General features: G+C 31.2%; 1 protein-coding gene across 1 annotated transcript in view; it reads right to left on the bottom strand.

The window, feature by feature from the left end:
- Window positions 1–22,706, bottom strand: part of UTRN (utrophin) — a 674,836-nt gene that overhangs the window by 399,759 nt on the left and 252,371 nt on the right. The window contains exons 28-35 of the mRNA XM_044675452.1: window positions 19,490–19,624; window positions 18,158–18,307; window positions 10,196–10,357; window positions 9,168–9,296; window positions 8,100–8,273; window positions 6,166–6,321; window positions 3,292–3,462; window positions 931–1,110 (exon numbers count right to left, since the gene is read on the bottom strand). Coding sequence (XP_044531387.1) covers window positions 931–1,110; window positions 3,292–3,462; window positions 6,166–6,321; window positions 8,100–8,273; window positions 9,168–9,296; window positions 10,196–10,357; window positions 18,158–18,307; window positions 19,490–19,624 — 1,257 coding nt within the window. The remainder of the gene's footprint in view (window positions 1–930; window positions 1,111–3,291; window positions 3,463–6,165; window positions 6,322–8,099; window positions 8,274–9,167; window positions 9,297–10,195; window positions 10,358–18,157; window positions 18,308–19,489; window positions 19,625–22,706) is intronic.

Here is a 22,706-nt window from a genome sequence, read left to right as displayed (position 1 = left end):
TTCCCTGATAATATATTTATTCATGAATATCTTATCTCATAAGACTGTAAGTTCTTTGAGGGCAAAGGTCTTTGATTTTTGTCTTTGAATCCATCTAATACATAAATTAATGCCTTGTATTAGTAAACACTTAATTTGATGCTGGTGAGAAGAATGCATGAAAACATACTGAATTAGTTCCATGATGCTTTATTTTATTTTAAGCCAAGTATTCTTCAGGCTCTGTGTCTGTTAAGTAGAATAACTGATCAAACATACCCTTCACTTTCTAACTCTGTCAATCACATATATATAGATAGAGATAGAGATGTATTTTTTAAAGAGTCCATATAATAAATCTGAGTAAAACAGAGCAAGGGGCAAACTCTTAAAAGTCAAAACAATCCTGCTTTTCAGAAGACATACAACAATAAAAAGTTCCAAATTATAACTTGCATTAGAAAGACACATTGTTGCTATAAATTTAGAATTAAGATATTATAATAAAAAATTAAGACCAAACTATACTTGCATTACAAATGAGCAAATTATATTTTTGATGTACAAGTCATGACGCTTTTAATTTTCAATAAAATAAGACTAAGAAAAGTCTCTCTTATAGCCTTTTATGACATATAGAATTTGCTATTACATATGCTATTTTCAAAAACAATCTTAAAATTAGCAAATAGAAAGATTTTTTAATGACCTGGGATCACTAATTCTGGGGGAAACACATATGAAAAAACTAGGATTACTATATTTTATTTTCTTTAAATTTTACCTTATTTTCTTAATTAAGAAAAATCTATTTGTTGTCCCTCCTATCTCTCCACAAATAAAAAATAATCTCTTGTAAATAAAAGTATTATCAATTAAAATTGATTCTTATATTTATAATTCAATCAAAATTAATTCTTACATTTATAATTCATTTTAAGTAAAACTCACCAATAATGTGTTACACCAATCTTCAGTCCATGTGCGAACTCTACTCCAACCAGCATTCAATACACAGATCTTTTCCTCCAAAGTTGCCTCACTGCCTTCTACCAAACCCTGAAGGGCTACTCTAATTTCAGTGATATTATTTAAATCAAATTTTCTCTTTTCCAGTTGCTTCAGCACATTCTAAAACAAAAGTATGTGAAATTGTGTGATCTTTTCAATCATTAGGAAGTTTGTATATAACTTTTAAATCAAGAAAATATTTCACATTACTTATCTGATAATATGCAATGGTTCGAGTAAATACTTAAATGATTAATTAGATAGAATGTTTAGAATTGTCCTGCAGGATTTTAAACCTTCATCCTATATATGACTGTTCACAAAAAAACTATGAATTCTAGAATTTCCTGAAACCATAAAAGTTTTTATACTAAAACAATAAACCTTCAGGCAGATATCAATATGCCTTTAAAACATAAATGAATGAATCTAACCTTGGTAGTTGTCATGCCTTTTTCAAACACAGTATGTCCACGCATTTGAAAAAGTTTAAGTTAATTGCTTATAAATATTCCATCAATATATAGCACTTTGGGGAACATAAAAGTAGTTTAGTTCAGATGAATTTGAGCAGAGTATACATAACATCTGGTCATTTAACATTGCTTCATTACTCTTCTGTGAACATTCAAGTATTCCTTCTAAATATCACACCACAGCCCAACTACCAGTAATAAAGAAAGTAGGGAACCCACAACTATATTTTGTGCCCTTGAAATTCCTGCATTCTCCTTAAGTGATTATTTATTGATTCTATGCAGTAAGTCTTTACTGCAACCAATAAATAACTATAAGTAATTAAATTTAAACAGGAGAACACTTAAAGCAGGACTAAGCTAAAAGGCAAAAAATAATAATAAACATCACTAAAAAGAGATTTCTGCATGGAAATCATTCTCTTTAATTCCAGAATACTCTAATAAACCAGGTTTAAAAACATAATGGAAAACATATAGCAGTTAAAACTAATCATGATTAAGACAAAAAGCTAATATGTATTTTCTAAAAAATACTGTACATTTCCCAAGTATTATAAGTCACATCAAAAACTATTTGAAATTATTTAGTTTTCATTTACACTCTCTATTCCATCTTCATAAGTCCCTTTGCACCTCAATAAATGCTCATCCTACACAAAATTGCAGTCTGTAATCTCAGTTTCTCTTTTTCTCTTACAATTTTCTTCTACTTTTTGAAAACTACCTTAAATATCCACATTTCTGCAGTCCTATTCAGACAAATCCTACACATCACAGGAAACTCTTGACCATTAGAATAATAATTCAAATGCTAATGTAAACATTTATGATGAAGAGCTGGCAAGACAAAAGCCTGTCACTCAGGAAGGCTTGCATGCACATCTAGATGTGTGAACCTAAGAAAGCATTTAATTTCAATAGTTGACAGGCAACTCTCAAAAACAATAAACTGCAGGGGAATTTCCATGGGAGTTTTGAAATCCAAGGTATCCCAAAACAAAGAAACCAGCAGCCTTACTCTACCTACTACATCCCAACCTACTCAAAAATCCCATCAAAGCGAATACACTTAATTTTAATTTTTTTTTAAATTCTCTGTATATTTTCTTTAATAAATTTAATTGTTAACTCAGGGCCACTAAGAATAATGTGGGCCTAAAAATAAAGCATTGTTGTCCATAGTTAAATGTAAAATAAAGTTAAAAGTTAAAGAAATGTCCATTTAAAGAGGCAATCAACTTGAGCTTTTGTATCTGTGATTTCATTCATCTTTCAAAGACACATAGGTCTTCTTTTATAAAATATAATGTAAATATTATAATATAATATAATATAATATAATATAATATAATATAATATAATATAATATAATATAATATAATATAATATAATATAATATATAAAATATTACTATCAGCTGAAAAAAAGGAATTGATTGTCATATCTGCTTACTAATTGATAGTGATAAAAAAAGAATAGATACTAAAGTGGTAGTGATAATATCACATATTTACAAGATAAGCATTTTAAACATAATGACCATATACTCTTTACTTCTCTGCTTTTTTTCAATCCTAACAGCTTTTGGTAAGCAAATAAACTTTCTCATTTTGCTAATCAATGTACCAAAAATACCTCATGACAACTGAAAATGTAGGTGATTCCTTGTGTTGCTTGGGAAGACATGAACAAGAAAAACCAGTGAGCACAAGGAATGCTTAGCTAGGCATAATTCAACAAGAAGGGATGGGAAAGGTCCCCAGTGCAACCACCACAAGCGCCACTAATGTAACAGTAGCAATTAAATTGAATTAGAACTTACTTTAGCCCAGGCAATCTCTGTATCCAGGTCAGAAAGCAAACCTTCTGAAGTTGACTTCTGCACTAGCTCAGCTTCAGTAACAGCGAGCCATTCAGAAAGCAAAGCTACCTCCTTCTTCATTTTGCGAGCCAGCTGAGAAGCTCTTTCCAGATCCTGCTTTCCCTCAGTCACCTGCAGAAAAAAAGGGGAAAACAAGAGGGTTCCTTTCATCTGTCAAACTGCCCCAATAGGCAACTAGGTGCTATCTTTTTTCTGTACGTTGCCTTAGGTTACATGTAACAGCTGGGTTCATCAAATTATTCAGGTAAAAGCTGGAGTGAGCTCCATCTAGAATGGGGAACATGTAACGGCTCAGGTCTTCAGTTTATTTAAATAAAATAAAATAGACATCTAAGAACTTCACCACTGGCATACTTTCACCAACTAAGAAAATTTAGACAAGGTGCTACATTCTTCTACTGCATAAACATAGCCCAGAAAACTGATTTAGATAGTCACTAAGATGAGCTGGCTAAACATGTAAAAAGTCTTTTGAAATTCTTGGGAGAAAGGTATTAACATGAATAAGTTGATGTGTCAGCCAAAGCAGAGATAAACTTGTAGAAGAAGTAAATGCACTTAAAAAAAAGTACATATGCTAATTTATATTTTACACAAAAACAGATTATCTCCTATATAACTCTAGGGTAACTTAAAAGAACTGAGATACAGAACATTTTTTAAAAATGATTGCCTTCATGTTTAAGGTTATATATTATCTGTTTGGCATTTGTATGTATACTACATGAATTGTAAGCAATATATAAAAAGTGAATTATTACAAATGCTATAGAAAAAAATTAAAAAGGGATATATAATCAATAAAAACACAATCAATAAACATTTATTAAGAACCTACTCATTTAGTTATTTTAAATTTAAATTTAGCTTAAATTTAAATTTAGTTATATTAAATATCACTAGCCAGTAGAAGATAATTTAATCAAGATTAATTTTGTAGAACATAAGTGTTAAAGTATCATCTAAAATGAAGCTAATTATTTCCACACTGAATAAAACAGGTGAAATGCTCTAATAAATCTAGGCTTTTGGCAAATTCAGGGAGAAAGATTTGAATTATCATTAAAGAACTACATACCTAAATTATGTCTCTTTGATTAATCAGATACACAGGAAGTAATATCATCTAAAAATATTTGTTTTGCCAAAATTTTTAAGAACCATGACAACATTCATTTGCATTAGGCTCTATGACAAGTTAAACTCGTGTATCCAAGTTTTAAAATGTTCATTGTGGAATTAGGTAACCTATTCTTTTAAATCATTTCATTAAACAATTTTGAGAACCAATCATAAAAAAATTTTTGCTTTCTGAGTGACGGTAATAATACTGCCACCTATAAACATGCAAAAAAGAATGGGCATAATGGAGTTTTATATTTAATTGTAACTGTATGATAATGAGAAGATATTCCACATTGCGCATTTCTGATTACGATGTCATTAAAGTTATTTGGCCCCAGACCTACAATTTCTTCTCAGCACAGTGAGGCTGTAATTAACTGAAAATGCAATGCTACAGAGACATTGTTAAACTAAACTAAAATGAGGGTGAAAACAACATTCTAACTATTTTCCTCTGGGCTAATAGAAAGATTTTGATCATATTTCATCTGGATGTATTTAATATTCAATAAACTGCAGCACAATCCAAAACAACATCTATAGCTAAACAATGTTTCAGTGTCAGAGTTCTTATTTCTTTCTTGGCTTCAAGGCACGGATTCTAAAATAAGTCAATCCATTAAGCAAATAGATTTCACCAGTCCCCCTGAATGCAAAAGATCTCACAGCTTCTCTCCCTGTAGTTCCCCCAAAATGATCAAGTTATTCATGTCTTTTAGAAGGATTTAAAACTACTGATATAATAATGTGAACTGCCTATGGCTAACTGTTTAAGTTGCAACATGACTTTAAACAATGCTATGGAAATAGGACGTTTGGGAAAGGTAACACAAAATAGCAGAGTGGACCTGGGAGTTAAAAGATTTTGACTTAAATCCTATGACTTTAGGCAACTGACTCAAAATTTTAGTGGCCCCCTAGGAACTTTTAAAATTGCAAGTAGTTAGAAAGAACAGGGAAGAGGAGAAAGAGGAAAAGAAGAGGAGAAACACATAAAGATTAAGCTTTTTAAGGAACAACGTTAAAAAAAAAAGAGCCACCTAGGTGGTGCAGTGGTCTAGAATCAGGAAAACCTCACTTCAAATTCAATCTCAAATACCAACTAGCTCTAGGCGAGTCACTTAACCTACCTCAGCTTACTCATCTATAAAATGAACTGGAGAAGAAAATGGCAATCCATTCCAGTATCTTTTCCAGAAAAACCCAAATGGGGTCACAATTAAAATAATTGACAGCAAAAGAAAAAAAAATTAAACTAAGCTAACTTTTTGATGCCTACTTTTCCCACATAAGCAATAAAAGTTTTTAAAAAATCAATCACAATGACAAGTAAGTGTTCTTAAAACTAATAATAAAGCTTATAATCAATCTGAAAATAGAATATAGAAAGCAAGTCCTTTGAAAATATGATAGAACATATTAGTTAAAATTTTCAAATGTTCAACAACTCAAAATTTCTAAGCTTATGTATATTATATATATTATAAATGTCATATTCATATAAATAATTCTATGTAAATATATGTTATAAATATTATGATATATATTATATATTATACAGTAAAATCTATTTTAAAATATTTCAAGTGAAATGACCTATATGCAACAATTTAGGCCTTATATTGACATGAGAGCAGATTTTTTAAAAGTGGATATATTGTCCTTAATAAAGTATTTCACTTTTCTTACCTGTGCACCCAAGTCATTATAGAGGAACTTCAAAGAAGTTAGTTGTTCATCCATCCCTTTTGGGTTGTCTGTTTGTTGCTTTTGTACAATCTGCCTTCCAGTTTTGATTACAGTCTCTACTTCCAGCTTTACTTCACTCAAAGTTTTATACAGTTTCTTTATTAAAAAAGAAAGAAAATTAGGCACTTCAGGAAAAATTACAAATCTCTGGCAAGTTTGATCAATAGCAAATATATGATTAAGAATAACATATTTTGAAATATCCTTTTTTTCATTTCTTGAATTTTAAACTAGAAGTAAAAAAATCTAGATAGTAAATAAATCTTGGTTGAAAGTAAAATAACTGACAATAAAAATAAAAAATTTACATTGAAGAGTAAAAATATATCAAATGTGTCATATTATGTATGTAGTTACAAGAAAACTAACATTTCCATAATCTAGTTTTCATGTTTTATGGATTACAGATAAGAATTTACTATCTTCGTAAGAAACCTAAAGTTAACAAACTGTTCTGACAAAAAAGAAAAAAATTATTTTTAGTTGGCAAAAACATCTCTAAAAGTCAAGCCTTTTCCTAATAACTTGCTTTTCATGACTGGTGATGTATCTGAAAAATAAGCACAGAAGCACTACAATTTTGATAGCCCAGGGTCTAACAATCATCAAGTTTATCCTATCTATGTACCACTATCAGCATTCAGAATATTTAAAAGAGCCATATGTTTCTAGGGATGGGAGCTTTGAAAAGTACAAATATCATTACTCACGGCTAAACAAATATAAAAATGGAGCTAAAGTCAAGAAAGGAAGCTTTAGTGTTAGTAAATCTCACATGTGGGACACATCATCTCTAAGATTCCAGATGCTCCATGAGAAAGATTGTTTCATTCTTTGTATCTGTATCTCATACCTAGCATAGTGTTGGGCATAGAATAGGTATTTAATGGAAATTTGATGACTGATTTATTATTTTACTGACTTACAGAATTCACTATAAGAATAACTACAAGATATTACATATATAATACTTCAGAATGGTAAGGAAAACTAAGGACAATAAAGTTTTTTTTTTTATTTTTTAAGCTGATGGGGAGTAAAAAGAAGGAAAAAAACTGCTATCTGGTGAGGGTAAGACAATAAAGGAAACAAAGATGCTCGACTTTTTGTCCTCCTTTTGTTTTTCTTTTTCTACAAAAAACAATGACCTTTGCAACAGAAATAACAGAAAAAAATAAGAGATGATTACCAAGATAAATTGATAATACAATAAAAGCCAGCTATCTTTGTTAAAGTCAAGTCATTGGATGGGGGCAGCTGGGTAACTCAGTGGATTGAGAGCCAGGCCTAGAGACGGGAGGTCCTAGGTTCAAATCTGACCTTAGACATCTCTCAGCTGTGTGACCCTGGGCAAGTCACTTGACCCCCATTGTCTACCCTTACCACTCTTCTGCCTTGGAGTCAATATACAGTATCGATTCCAAGATGGAAGGTAAGGGTTTAAAAAAATAAAAATAAAAATAAAAAAATAAAGTCAAGTCATTGGGCCAGAATGAACTACATCTTCACTACCTAAAGAAATAGAAAACAGGATTACTAAACCACTGTTAGCAATATATAAAAGATCCTGGAAAATGAAAGACTTAAAAAAAAAAACTGGAGATGGGGAAATACTCCTCCAATTCTGTGGAGAAAAAAAGGTAAAAGAATGGAATTTGTAGACTATAAGCCAATGGTACTAACTTTTGATGCCTAGAAAAAATTCTACAATATACAACCATACTAACAAGACTCACTTACTACAAATAAGCTTAAACTTTAAATGGTGCATTTGTTCAAGAAAAAAAAATTAAATGATACAATTACACACACACACACACACACACACACACACACACACACACACCCGCAACTCAACAGTGGTATTGCCTTACCATGCATTTGTCCAGATGACTCTGAATTACATCTGGATCTACATCCTTTACATCCAAAACATGAAGATCAGCCTTTACACCATCTAAAACCCGCTTGCAATCAAGCATGCGCTGCTCAAAATTAGCAGGCTTCTGAAAGAGTTGGTACTTGGTCGATACTTCACGAAGTTTCCGCTTGTGATAATAATGATAATATTTACAATGAAGAGGAAGGAGGAGGAAAACGAAAATAAAAAATAAATATTTTGTATCAGAAGAAATTTAACATCTAATTTTATTAATTTAGCTGCTTTAGATCAACCATTCTTCACATTACAAAATTTTGAGTATAATGCAATAACTCAAACTGCAATGAATCAAGTATAAAGCCATATGTTATCAATCCTTAGGAAACTACATGATTAAATAATCTCCTGAGTTAACTACAACCAATTATCATGACAGATTGTTTATTTTGGAAAAATGAATGATAAAATTTATTACAAAAAAAGGTTGTATTTGTCATTCTTAGGAATCAGTTTTAAAAATGTGTCAATTACTCCAGCATGATTTTTTCTAGCATCCCAGTGACAGGACAAATATCTATAATATTAATAACTAAATCTGGTGACTCTTTAAATTCCTCTAAAATCAGATTGTTTTTCTTACCCATAAATAAAACAAAATGTGTATACAAAGTGGTACAAGATACAAATAGTTTTTTTATGTAATATATTCCTGTGTCATGCCTCATGCCATCTAACGAATTCAAAAATGTATCCTCAAATCTGCTTCTACTATTCAAGGTTCATTCTTTACTATTCCTTTATAATCTGATACACTAGAGAAGGACTAGCAGATGGACTCAAATCCCAGATTTGCTATTCCCTAGCTATGTAACAGGCTCAGTCCTTCAATCTCTTAGAACATCACTTTCCTTAATTGTATAATAAAGGGGTGAGACTAGTTGATCTCTCGTATATCTTCTAATTATATCAGTCTATGATTAAACCACTTAAAAAATGATCCCTTAATTCTTTGTGTCTACTGATCTTAAAAAGGCAAAAGCAGAATCTCTTGCTCCTTTACCTGCAGCACATCCATCTGACTACCTCCTCGTGGAGTCCTGCCTTCTGGAGAGGTAGGTGGCTGAGAACGTATATTTCTTCTCAGTTCTTCCAATGTTAACTCATGAGCTGAGATTTCTGCATGGATTTTCTGGCAAAGGGAAATAGTGAAGAAGTTTAAAATGGGAGACAAGTCTTTTGAAACAGATCATGGAAAAGAAATTGTATAGGAAGTAATGACAGAAAACATTTAGGAGGTTTTTCCAATTTGGCAGTATATCTCAAGAATAAAAGTACATGAAAAGAATAAGAACTACAGGAGTGGAAACACAGGAGAGAAACAACTGCTTGAACAAATGGGGTGATGGGGACACGATTTGAAATGTAGATTCTTAATGACTACCCTAGAATAATTATCAATAATATAGAAATAGGTCTTGATCAATAACACATGAAGAAACCAGTGTAAATGTGCGTCAGCTGGGGGGGGGGGGAAGAGCAAAAACATGAATCCATGGAAAAAAAGTTTCTAAAAAATTTAAAAAAAGATGTTTATAGGGAAAAAAATAAAATAAATAATAAATAAATAAAAACAGGGTTAGACTATGAAATCAGGGGATCTCAGTTGAAGTCCCGCCACTGCTACATGCTACCAAAGCCAAAGTACTACATATATCTTTGAATTTCAGCTTTTTCATTTGTAAAATGAGGAAGTTGAACTAAATGACCTGAAAGTATCTTACAGCTCCAAATTCCATGTTCCTCATTTGAGTTTTATAAAACTTAAAAAACCCTATAAGTCTGATTATACTTATTATTTCTCACAAGTTCTTAATCAGAGGGGAAGCTAAAACAAGCCCTAAAGAGCTAAACACCTGGAATAGATAAAGCCTCTTAGTCCATGACAAATTGCAAAACAATAAAAATGGAAGCTGGGCATGATGAAATTACTGCATCTGCATAAAATGGATTGTCTCCAAGAATAGATAGGAATTATTCACTGTACCATCATTTTAAAGCTCAGAAAAGTTTACATAAATGAGGAATTACCTGAGCCTCCTGCGGAACCTGGAAAGCATCTATCCTATCTGTCAAGTATGTTGTTAGCTGTTTATCCAGCTCTGTTAGGCTTTCCTGTAGGACTTGCAGCAAGTGGTCAGTTTCCCTCATGGTCTGAAGTTGCTTTTCCAAGGAAATCTGTCTGGACTCTGCCTACAGAGGAAAGTTAATATTAAAAAGCTGAGCATATACTTATTTAGATGCAGCTATCAGAATACAAAGGCTTCCATACATTTCAGGTCACCCCAAAAGAAAAAGAAGGAAAGAAAAGAAGAGAAACAGATGGCAAAGCATCACCATTTAGGAGGCTATGGCTTGATTTATACAAGTAATTACCATCCAAGAGCACTCACTGAGAAGATGCTATTGGGTTGTAACAGAGATACATATACTTTTCTCAGCAAACAGTAAAATACCACACTCCACAAAATTAGATTTTTTTATATAAACAACATTAAACAACAATATAGTATAGTGCAAAAAAGCATGATATGGAATCAAAAGTATTGGTTTCAAATCCTGGCTCTGAAAAAGAAACAGAATGACACTGGGAAAGTGGAATTGCTCATCAGCTCAGGGAGGAGGGAGGGAAGAGGGGAGGAAAAGAACATGAATCAGGTAACCAAGGGAAAATATTCTAAATAAATAAATGAGAATGGCATTGGGAAGTCATTTTGACTTTTTTGTTCTTTAACTTACCTTAAAAGGCAACAGAAATGTGGGTTATTTTCAGAAAATACTAAGAGAAAATCAGGGCTCAGGAATAATTATTTATATTCCAACACATTTTTCTTAATATCATTTCTTCTTACATCATTTAGATTTCCCCTTATATACTTCCACCCTATCTCTTCCAGTGTCATCACTTATAACAAGGAATTTTTTTTTTTTAAAGAAAAGTAAAAGGGGACACCTAGGTGTCTTAATGGCTAGAAAGTCAGGCCTGGAGACAAGTCGTCTTGGGTCCAAATCTAGCCTCAGACATTTCCTAATTGTGTGAATATGGGCAAGTTGCTTAACCCTGAATGCCTAGCCGTTACTGCTCTTCTCCTTTGAAACTCATTTAATAACAATTCTAAGATAAAAGATAAGGGTTTGTTTGATTTTTTTTTTAAGGAAAGGAAAAGGAACAATAATTCTACAAAACCAATTAATACTTGAAAAAAATGAGATGACAAAGAAAATGTTACAAACACATAGATACAATCAACTCTTTTCTATTGGACCAGACTTATTCTTTATACTTTTCTGGTATGTATCATTGTTCTGGGACTTTTTCTTTTCATTTATTTTGAAGTACTCATTATATAGATATGTTTTGTTGGGCCTACTTACTTTATTTTGCATCAATACGTATAAAAAGTCCTCCATGCTTCTCTGTATCATTACATTTATTTATAATCTATTTAGTCATTGCCTTCAAAAACTAGGCATCAAAAAAAAAAAAAAAACCAACCACTATGCATCTACTTTATTCTCAACATCTAGAAATATTTGATGCATACTGAGCCTTTCTATTTGCCAATGACGACCTGGATATATATGACTAGTATTGTAATTTCTGGGTCAAAGGTTTAGTGGTTTTGTTTGAATTATAACAAATTGCTTGTGAGAATAATTATACTAATTCACATAATTTATTGCATCTATGTTTTCAAAAGCCCTGCAAAAAGGATTTCAATTTTTCATAATTCTCACCAACTTTTCAAGATATTTTGTGAATCAAAATTAAAATTATTTTGATTTTATTTTTCTTCTTATTGAATAAGATATGGTTGATAATAATTTAGATACTGGTTAGTAATATATTTTTTCTTTAAACAATTGTTTTTCATGTTTTTGACTATTTCTCTAATTTCAAGGTAGCTTTTGAACTTAGATTTAACTATTATCTACCTTCGGTATCAAATGTTTGTGAAATATTTATAAAAAGATACCAGTTGATAGCTTCTAATTCTTATACTACTTCCTTAGATGCATTAAATTTATTTGTGCAAAACCTTTTCAATTTTATATAATCAAAATTTTTTATTTTATAATATTAATTCTATATATCCCTTGTTTGGTTAAGAATTTATCCCTTACCCTTAGCTGGGAAATGTATATGATTTTATAATATTTTATGGGTATTAACTTTAAATTTCAGGTAATGTATCAATTTGAATTTACTGTATAATATGATGTAAGATATTGTTCTAATCTTAATTTATACCAAACCAGTTTTCCCAGGATGTCATGAAGGCAAATGTGACTGGGGGGAGGTGGGGATGTCACTTCCTTAGTAATTTATGCTTTTTGCTTTACCATACAAAGGGTAAGTGAGCTCCATTGTTTCTGAATGGACAGTGCCAAGTCAGTTGCATTCATATCTTTTTTCCTATCTTTTAATCAAAACCAAATTATTTAATAATTGCTGCTTTAAAATATAATTTGATGTCTGGAAATGCTATACCCACACACACATACACTCCTAACTTTTTCCTTCCTTATGCTGATATATCTAGTAATTTATTTTCCAAAGGGAACTATTATAATTTCATTTTTCTTTTAAATTTATTTATTTGTTTTGTTTCATTAAAATTCCCAGGTAACTCTCTCATTCACTGCCCTCCCTGCACAACATAAGGTATCATTTAATGAAAAATAATTAATATATAAAACAATATCTAGCTTATTTCTATTTATCAATTCTTTCTCTGGAGGTAGATTTATACAAATTATTCAAACAACATTTATTGATTTATATAATGTTCTCTTGGTTCGGCTCACTTTACACTTCATAATTTAATGTAGGTACTTCCATGCTTTTTAAAAATTAACTTTTGCAGTAATATTTCATCATAATCATATACCACAACTTTCTCAGTCATTCCCTAATTGATAGGTATCTGCTAAATTTGTAGCTTAAAATATTTTAGTACAAATAGGTTCTTCCGATTTTTCCCTTGATACATCAGGAAATAAAATAAACAGTGGTATTGCTATATCACAAAAGTATACAGTTTTATAATTTTTTGGCATAATTCCAAAGTGTTCTCCAGCATAGTTGGATCTACTCAAAGTTCTACCAACAGTGTATTAGTGTCCCCACTATTCCTTATCCCATTCAATATTTGTCATTTTTCTCTTATCGTTTGAGCTAATCTCATAGTTGTGAGACAGAATCTCAGTTTTGATTTTAATTTCTCTACTCAATAAAAATTTAAAGAATTTTTCCATACAGTTTTCATTTCTTCATCCATAAACTGTCTGTTTATTGCCTTTAACCATTTATCAGTTGGGAATAGTTTATATTCTTATATTTTACTACTTGCTTTGTAATCTTGGATACATTCATTTGTACAAAAATTTTCTTTTTCTAGTTTTTTAAATTACATATTGAATTCACTAATTTATTCTTTATTTTACTGATGTAAGGATTAATAAATATAAAATTTCCTCTAATGATTGCCTTTGCTTTATCCTACAGGTGTTGGTATATTGTTTAATAATCATCATTTTCTTTAATAGAGTTATTTATTGCTTATATATGTTATGCTTTAAGATTGAGTTATTTAGTCTCCAATTTTTATTGTTTCCATTGTCCCTTGTAAAATATCATTTTTATTATATTACATTCTGAAAGGAATGCACTTAATATTTTTGCTTTTCTACATCTCACTCTAAAGTATTAGAGTCTTAATATATTGCCAATTTTTGTAACGGTACCATTATCAATGGAAAAATGTTATATTCTTTTCTATTCCCATTTGGTTCTCTCCATATACCTATTATATCTAACTTATATAAGATTCTATTTAATCTCCTTCACTTCATTCTCATGTTTTGTTAGATTTACATAGTCATGAGAGGAGAACATTAAAGTCACCTACTATAATAACTGCCTTTGACTCTACCTGTAACTACTTGTAACCTATCTGTAATTCTTTTAGATTTTCCTTTAAAAATGTGTATGCTATAATTTTTGGTGCATATAGATTTAGTAATGAAAATGCTTCATTATCTATTGTATCATTTAACATATGTAGTTTCCCTATTAATCTCTTTTGTTTAGATCTATTTTAGTTTTAAGTTTGAGATCATTATTGCTACACATATTTTTCTGGCAGCTGAAGCACTTATTTTTACTTTATGCGCTTGTCTCATTTTTTAAATGTGTTTCTTGAAAATAACTTATTTTTCAGTTTTGGTTTTTGATCTATTCTTTTATCCATTTCCATTTTATCGATGAATTCATCCCATTCATACTCAAAGTTATAATTATTAGTTGTGTATTTGCCTCCATTTTCTTTTTCCTCACTGTTTTTCCTTCTCTGCCTTTCTTTTTATCTTATTCCTCCTCAGGAGTCTAATTTTCTTCTAACCACTACTTTCCTAATACCCACTCCTTCCAAGAGTCTCTCTCTTATGCCCTTTCCCCGCTTAATTCTAAATCAACATACCCTTCTAATTTAAGCTTCCCTCTATTACCTCTTCCCCATTACTCTCCTAGTTCTTAGTATTTCATCCTTCTAAGGGTTCCTCCTTTATCCCTCCTCTTACCCTCTAACTTCTTAATGTGAATGTCCTCTATTATTCTCTCCCTTATTTTATTCCCTTAGCTTGTTTTTTCTATATCTATACCCATCTCAGAGTATTTTCATTAATCTTTATCCCTCACCCTCCCATCTCCCCAATAAGTTCAGAAAATTTTTATTCTTCTATATGTATTATTTTTTCTATTCTCAGTTCTAATGAGAATAAGGTACTAGGCACTACCAGCCCTCCATCCTCAACTTCTCTTTACTGTAATATTTCTTTCATTCATGACTCTTATATAACTATTCCATTTTATCTCTTTCCATTGAATTTTATTTTTGACTCACTCCATTATGTTTGTCAACCTTAAAGCTTCTATCTTCGTATGCTTTTTCAAACTACCCAATTAATATCATTCATAAAGTTTGTATCATTTTTATAAAGTTTGATCTTATTTAATCCTTTATATTTGGACTTTCATGCTTATCTTCTTATGTTTCTTCTCATTCTCGTATATCAAATTTTCTGTTCAATTCTGATCTTTTCTTCAAAATCTGAAAGTCTTTTATTTCATTAAATAACTTTTTTTCATACCTGATAAGACTCAGCTTTGCAGGTTGGATTATTGTTAGTTGTAAACCCAGTTTCTTAGCTCTCTGAAATATTGTATTCCCTGCCCTCTGTTGTTTTAATGTACAAGTTCCTAAATCTTGTGTTATCCTGATTGTAGTTCCACAGTATTTGAATTGTTTCTTTCTGGTTTTTATAATATTTTCTCCCTAAATTACAAATTATAAAACTTAGCTATAGCATTCTTTTGAGTTTTCCTACTGGGATCTCTTAGAGACTGTGATCAAAGAATTCTTTCAAGTATTATTTTGTCATCTAGGTCTAGAACTTCAAGGAAATTTTATAAAATAATTTCAGAAAGTAAAGTGTCAAAAATCTCTTTGTGATCATAACTTGCAAGTACTTCCAAGAATTCTTATATTGTCTCTCCTCAAATCTACTTCTCCAGTGACTTCCTTTTGCATTAAGATGTTTCACATTTCATTCCTTTTTTTTCATTTTCTTTAATTATTTCTTGTTGTCTTAAAAAGTTAATAGATTTTTTCCCAAATTCTAATTTTTAATGAGTTATTTTCTTCTGTGAGTTTTTGGATCTTTTTCCAAATGGTTGACCTTTCTTTCATAATTTTCTCAATTTTCTTGCACTCCTTTTTAATTCTTCCTGAACATCTCCCATTTGGTTTTTAAAGATTTTTTTAAACCTCTTCCAAGAACTTTTTTTGAGATTATCTTTTTTGAGCTTGTGTCAAATTTACATTTTTCTTTTAAATTTCACTAGTAGGTTTTTTAATTTCACTGTCTTCTGAATGAAAATCCTAATCTTCATTATTTCCAAAAGAACTATCTATGGTTGGGTTCTTTCTCTTTTACTTACACGTTTTTTTAATTTTTAATTTTAAGCAACCCATTTCATAATTGCTAACTTTATGCTAGGATTACGCTCTTCATTCTATCTGTGTGAGATAATGTCTCAGAGTTCATTTTGTTATTGTTATTTCCTGAGTTCCCTGAGGTCTTTGACCTCTTTGTTCTTCTCATTTTTATGTGACAAAGTCCTTAGCATCACTGTCACCTTCAACATTCTTAATCCCTATGGTTTCTCTAGAAAGTGTGGTCTTACCCTTCTCTCTTTGAACTAGAAACCAGGAACTCTAGACTCCATTTAACTGCACTCACTTGTGTGTATTCATTCTTTCTCTGGTGGGACCACAGCTCCATAAAGAATCTAGTCAGGACAGATAGCCTCTGAAATCTTCACCAGTCAGTCACCCAGCCCCCACATAGTCAGTTGGTTGAAGGTTCCAAAGCAAAGACTATAGCTACACAACTGCCTCCAAGCCCTTCCCTCTGTTGCTTATGTTAGACTGCCACCTAGAATCCTCCAAGCCTCTACTCAAGTTATCTCTCTTGGACAACTATTGCCCTAATGACTATTTCCACTCCTTTAAGATTTACTCAGAAGCACTATTTTTAATTACTTTTGGAGGAATTTGAAAACTGAGAAAATCAACAGTCCTATAGTACCATCTCACTACAATGCAATACTTTATTTAGATTTTGTTAAGCATGCCTTTATTAATTCTACATTATCAAATAGCCAGATAAATTTTGGTGATATTGTTTTAATTATAATGGTATGGCCAAGCAATGAGCACTGGAGGCTTCACCTATATAATTTTTTTTCTTGAGGAAATATTTTTATTTTTTAAAATTGCAAATATTAGAGGTACCTTGGTAAAATGACTCCAAAATGCAATATATGTTTTATAGTAATACTAAAAATTCCCTTCTATTATTGGCTTTTGAATTTTTTATTATATAAAAATATTGTTGATTTTAATGTTTATTATAAAACCTAGAAATAATTTGAAATTAATTGGTATATCAATTAGTGTCTTTGCTAATTCACTAGAACACTAAAATTAAATTAACACATTATCAACAACCTAAGATAATCATCTCTTCTTAACCTAAGTTTATGAATTTAATTTCTTTCTTTGTCTTATTGATATTGCTAAAATTTCTAGAACTATATTGAATAACAATTCTTGAATTTGTCAGGGATATTTTGTAATGTAACACCAGTATATGTTATATTTTTTTTTTATTGTAGATACATGTTTTTCAAAACACGTTTCAAAAATGTTAATTTTGTAAATATAAATTTAATTCATCATATTTTTAAAATAGTCAAAATAGGAGAAAATGAAACAATTCTAGGTAGTTTTTCAGCATGTTCCACATAAGCATTTATAATCCCAATATCTTACAAACATCTACATATGTAAAACATAGATGCCAGCCATGATTCATGGAATGTTTACATTAGAACGATGCAATTTATTTCCTTTTCTTTACATTGTCTTTGGTGTATTATTATTAACATTTGCTGTAAAAGTGTAAGTACTCCTACTACTTTATGATGAATGTATCTTTCCTGTTACCACACAATGCTCAGAAATACAATAATGAAATGTATTTCTGTTGATGGCACAAAAAAAAAACTCAATGACATTCAGATATATCACTGTTTAAGTTGGTATGAACTCATTTTTTTAATAATTGATACAAAATAAAAGCTAAATAATAAAATTATTAATAATTATAATAGATAAATATTTAAATGTAGTTCATCCTACCAAGACTATAAAGTTCCCTATCCTTAAGGAAATGAAGAGAATTTGTTGTCAGAAATAATATCAAGGGCATAAATAATAGAAGTAAAACTCAAAGAAGGTCTACCTAATGGTTTTGTTTAACTTTAGCCTGACTTTAGTCTATAGGGTAAAACTCTGCTTTCCTTAAACACCTTTCCTTTCAACTGAAACAATAATCATCATCATTTCTGAGTATTATGATTCTTACCAAGTGACTCAATTCTTCATATCGACTATTGAAAGTCTCTAACTTTTCACTGATTATGTCATCAAGAATTCCACCATCAATTAGAGTTTGACCAAGTTCACGGATCTGAGTGCGATTATCTGCTGGGTGGCGTAAAACTGATTCCAAAGACTAAATAGAAAAAAGACCAAAATAGTATTATTTCAGATAAGGATTCTAAACTTCATAGTCTTAAAACATTCATATTCTTTTATTGCATTTCATTATATTTAACTGATTGGCAAATTATTAGGTACTTTCAGTTTGGGGATTTTATCTTCAACTTACCTATGACTTCTTCTTTGCCCTATACCACTATTCAAATTTAGATCATTTTTATCAGCTGTCTAAATTACAACTTTCTCCTCACTATATACACTTCCCAATAGTACAGGCCACCAAATCTTCAAATAATTAAAGAAGAAAATAAATTGATTGATTGATCGATTGGCTGTGGCTTTTAATACAAGTGCCAACCCCACCAACACAATCACAACATGGTATAAATAAACTATATCACAACATAATCCTTCTGGTACTAATGGCAAATAACCCACTCATTTGGGAGACGTGACCTACACTACATCAATTACAAAAAAAAAAAAAAACAAATAAATAAATAAATAAAATGAATATGTTTCCAAGTTTAGTAACTTATCTAAGTAACAATAGACATATCAGTTTTATCTTTGGCACCAGACCAAATTTCATTAATACAGAGAACTCCTAGTGAATATCCTTTTATAAAACATGGATCCATACCCTTTCTGCCACTCATGGTCTATGTTGAATTGGTCACTGAGAAATTAAGTGACTGGCTCAGGACCACACAGAGAGCATATGTCAGAGGCAGAAAAAGAAACCAAATCTTCTATACTATAAGGACAACTGTCTAAACACTAAACCACATGCTCTCATTGTTTTATTAGTAATAATGAAGATTATAAAATAAAAAATAAAACTCACTCAGGAACCTTAATTTCATACGAGATTTTTTTATTTGCTTTGTAGATTTTGATAAGTTATTTCTTGACTTTGGGTTCAATATCTCTCAAATGTGATTATATGAATTGTTACCTGCCTCTCACACAGCAATGCTGAGATGATGAGTGGGCCAGAAGTTTTTTACACACACATGCAGGATCTGCTACATCTTTCAGCAATAGTAAAAGCTGATTATTATGCTAATTAAAATCACAACATTCCAAGGAACAAAATAACGATAAGAAACTGTCTTCTTTATTTTCACCCAGGATGAAATCCAATAGTAGCAAGAGGAAATTATCACACATAAAAAAGATAGCTAATAAGTACCTCAAGGGCTTCATTGAGAGCATCTGCTTTCTCAGGCAGGGATTCAGTGCTTTGTACTCTCTCTTCCAAAGTATTTAGCCAGGTTGTCTCAAGCTCTAAATAATGAAGTAGTTCAATCCAGCATGACCATACCTCCTAAAAGGAGGACAAATCAAGTTAGTCTGGAGGGCAATGAATACATCATTATATCTCCATATATCTCCATGAACTACATAATCAAGAATAATTTCATTCAACAAAAAAAGCTCCACACATTACCATAATATGGGAGGGGAGGGAATTTTATAAAGTTATCTAGTGTGTCTGAACAGGAGGCAGTAAAAATTTTAAAAAGATTATTAGAAAAAACACAGGAAAAACATTCATAAACATCCAGCATATTTTGGTCCACAAGAAACAGCATTTACTAGATACTAAACCTCTTTATCTTTAAGATGATGAGATATTTGCCAGACATTTCATTTTCAATCATTATAAGAGGAATAGGAATGAAAAGACAAATTAGGCAATTAAACAAAACACAAGAGAGTAAGTTTACAGACAAATTTACATTAACAGAGATATATGAACTTAATTTTTTTAATTTCATAATTAGTCATTTTTTGTTATTCTCTGTATTGTCTAAAAACATTATTCTAAAAAAAAGTTTTGAGCAAACAACAAAAAGGGTTCATGAAACAAAAAAAGGTTAAGAAATCCTGATTTCAGAGGAAAATTTACATCACAGCTAAGATTAGAAGTTTGTTTTCTTAATTATATTTTTATTATAATCTTTATAGATTAAGCATACACACACACACACACACATACAGAGTAAAACAGGAAAAGACAGTTAGTCATGAAAATGTGGATCACCATGTATGTAGTTTGCTTTTCTATTTAAATATCTTGGCTATATACTTTTGAGGAATATACATAGATGATGAGATTGACCTCAGACTGCCGGATAAAACTCAGTATTTGGAAAGTTCTGAAGGAAAGTGAAGGAGAGAAAAGGTATTAAGGTATTAGACTGCCTACCAAGCTGAAGGTCCAAAGAGCCACTGTGCTGATCTCATTAAGTACCTATGAAATCTAGCCAACATATGAGCATCATGCCAGAAAACAGAATGGTTTCCATTTGAATTGTTTTAGGAAGATTCTGAAGATCACCTGGAAAGATAAGGTACTAGACAATATGATTATTTCTAGAGCAAAATTGCCAAGGATTCATACTCTACTACAAAAAGGGCAACTCTTTCAGGCTGGCCACACTGCTCAAATGCCAAAAGTGCATTTGCCTAAAACATTCTTTTTATGGAAAATACATGCAAGATAATGCTCAAAAAGAGGCCAAATGCAAAGACACTCTCAAGGTCTCTCTGAAGAATTTTGGCATTGATTGTAAGACTCTGGAGACATGGGAACAGGACCTCCTTGTATGGTGTGCCTGCATCAAAGACATTGTGGTACTCTGAGTAAAGCAGAATTGTAGGAGCTCAAAAGAAATGTGAGCTGCAGAAATTTAGAGACATCTTCACCCCAAATGTTCACACAGGGTATTTATCCCTGACCTGTGGTACACCTCACATTGGTCTGATTAGCCACAAATGGACAAATCACACACCAAACTGACAGTGATACTATTTTGTTCCACTTTGAGTACAAAAGAAACAACCAACTGAATCTATAAAACATCTAACTTGTAGTTTTCAAAGTTGTCCTATTTGTGCATCTTTCTGATTTTCCCTCTTTTGTCTTCTGGACAATCTTTTAAAAGATGCTTTAATGACCCTCTTTACTTCCTTTTACTTCCTTTAGGTTGTTGTTGTGACCCAGTTGGCAACACAAGTTTTCCTACCCCTATTTTATTGGTAATGAAGCTGAGGCTTGCAGATTTATGGATTTGCACATTTTTTCAGAGAGAGTCTGCGAAGTGAGCTTTAAAAACATTTCTCTTCTGAATCCAAAGACAGCCTCCTGCCCATACAATAGCAAAACAAATTGTATTTGATAATTGAGACTAACAATATTGAATTCCTTTAAAAATATTGCACCATTAAAATCAATTTGACTCGTATTAAAAACCAAGTATGTGTAATAAACTATATTTGAATCTGGAAAATATACAAAATTTAGATAATACATGGTCTTAAGCCAAAAAGAAAAATGTACTAACTCTGATAACCATAATATAGAGTTTCACATAACTTCATTGGATAATAAGGAAATAAAATGTTATATAAAATACATTGGCAGAAAATCATTTTACTTATTAAGGGAAGGCCACCTATAAAGCCATGTAAACTGGGCATGAAAGGATGGGCAGGAATGCAGTAAATAAAAATGAGAAGGCATTAAAAGCATAGGGAAGACATTAATGCAGTGTACAATTTGAGGGAAGATGATGAGAAAGAGGTTGGGAATTTAAATGAAAAATGAATACAGGAAAGAAATATAGGATGTCAGAAAAGTCTTACTGCATTTTAAGCCAATAAAGCTTTAAAGTCTAGTAAGACTTTTGGGATACTCTATATGGAAATATAAGGTATCCTATATAAATATAAGGAAACCCTATATGGAAATCTAACATAAAAATAAAAAATTAAGTGATTACTATAAATACTGAGATTAAAAAAAAAGAAAAGAGAGAGAAGGGAGGAAGGAAGGAAGGAAGGAAGGAAGGAAGGAAGGAAGGAAGGAAGGAAGGAAGGACCTAATATGGCATCTATTTTTAAGGAAAGTCCTAATGATGAGGAAAAAGAATCTGAAATTTACCAGCTGCTGCCTATTTTTGAGTAAAAAAAAAAAAAAAAAGTATGAGACCAGATAGATATATAAGAATGCTTAATGTGACACTAGGCTAAAAATTACATTCTGGATTCTCATTATTTAGATTGATCTCCACCACATGTTCTACATTAATGATATTTTACAACATCTAGAAATTGCTACAAATCTTTCTAATGGAATTAAACAAAACCTAGGCAGGGATTGGGGGCAGCTTGGTGGCTCAGTGGATTGAGAGCCAGGCCTAGAGACAGGAGGTCCTGGGTTCAGATCCGGCCTCAGACATTTCCCAGCTGTGTGACCCTGGGCAAGTCACTTGACCCCCATTGCCTACCCTTGCCACTCTTCCACCTATAAGTCAATGCACAGAAGTTAAGGGTTTAAAAAAAAAAAAAAAAAAAAAAAAAAAAAAAAAAAAAGCTAGGCAGGGAAAAAAAAAAAAAAAACA

The sequence above is a fragment of the Gracilinanus agilis genome, chromosome 4 (genome assembly GCF_016433145.1).
Source record: "Gracilinanus agilis isolate LMUSP501 chromosome 4, AgileGrace, whole genome shotgun sequence".
In the NCBI taxonomy this organism is placed as follows: Eukaryota; Metazoa; Chordata; class Mammalia; order Didelphimorphia; family Didelphidae; genus Gracilinanus; species Gracilinanus agilis.
Note: the sequence above shows the minus strand (reverse complement) of the source record. Positions and strands in the feature narration are given on the sequence as shown.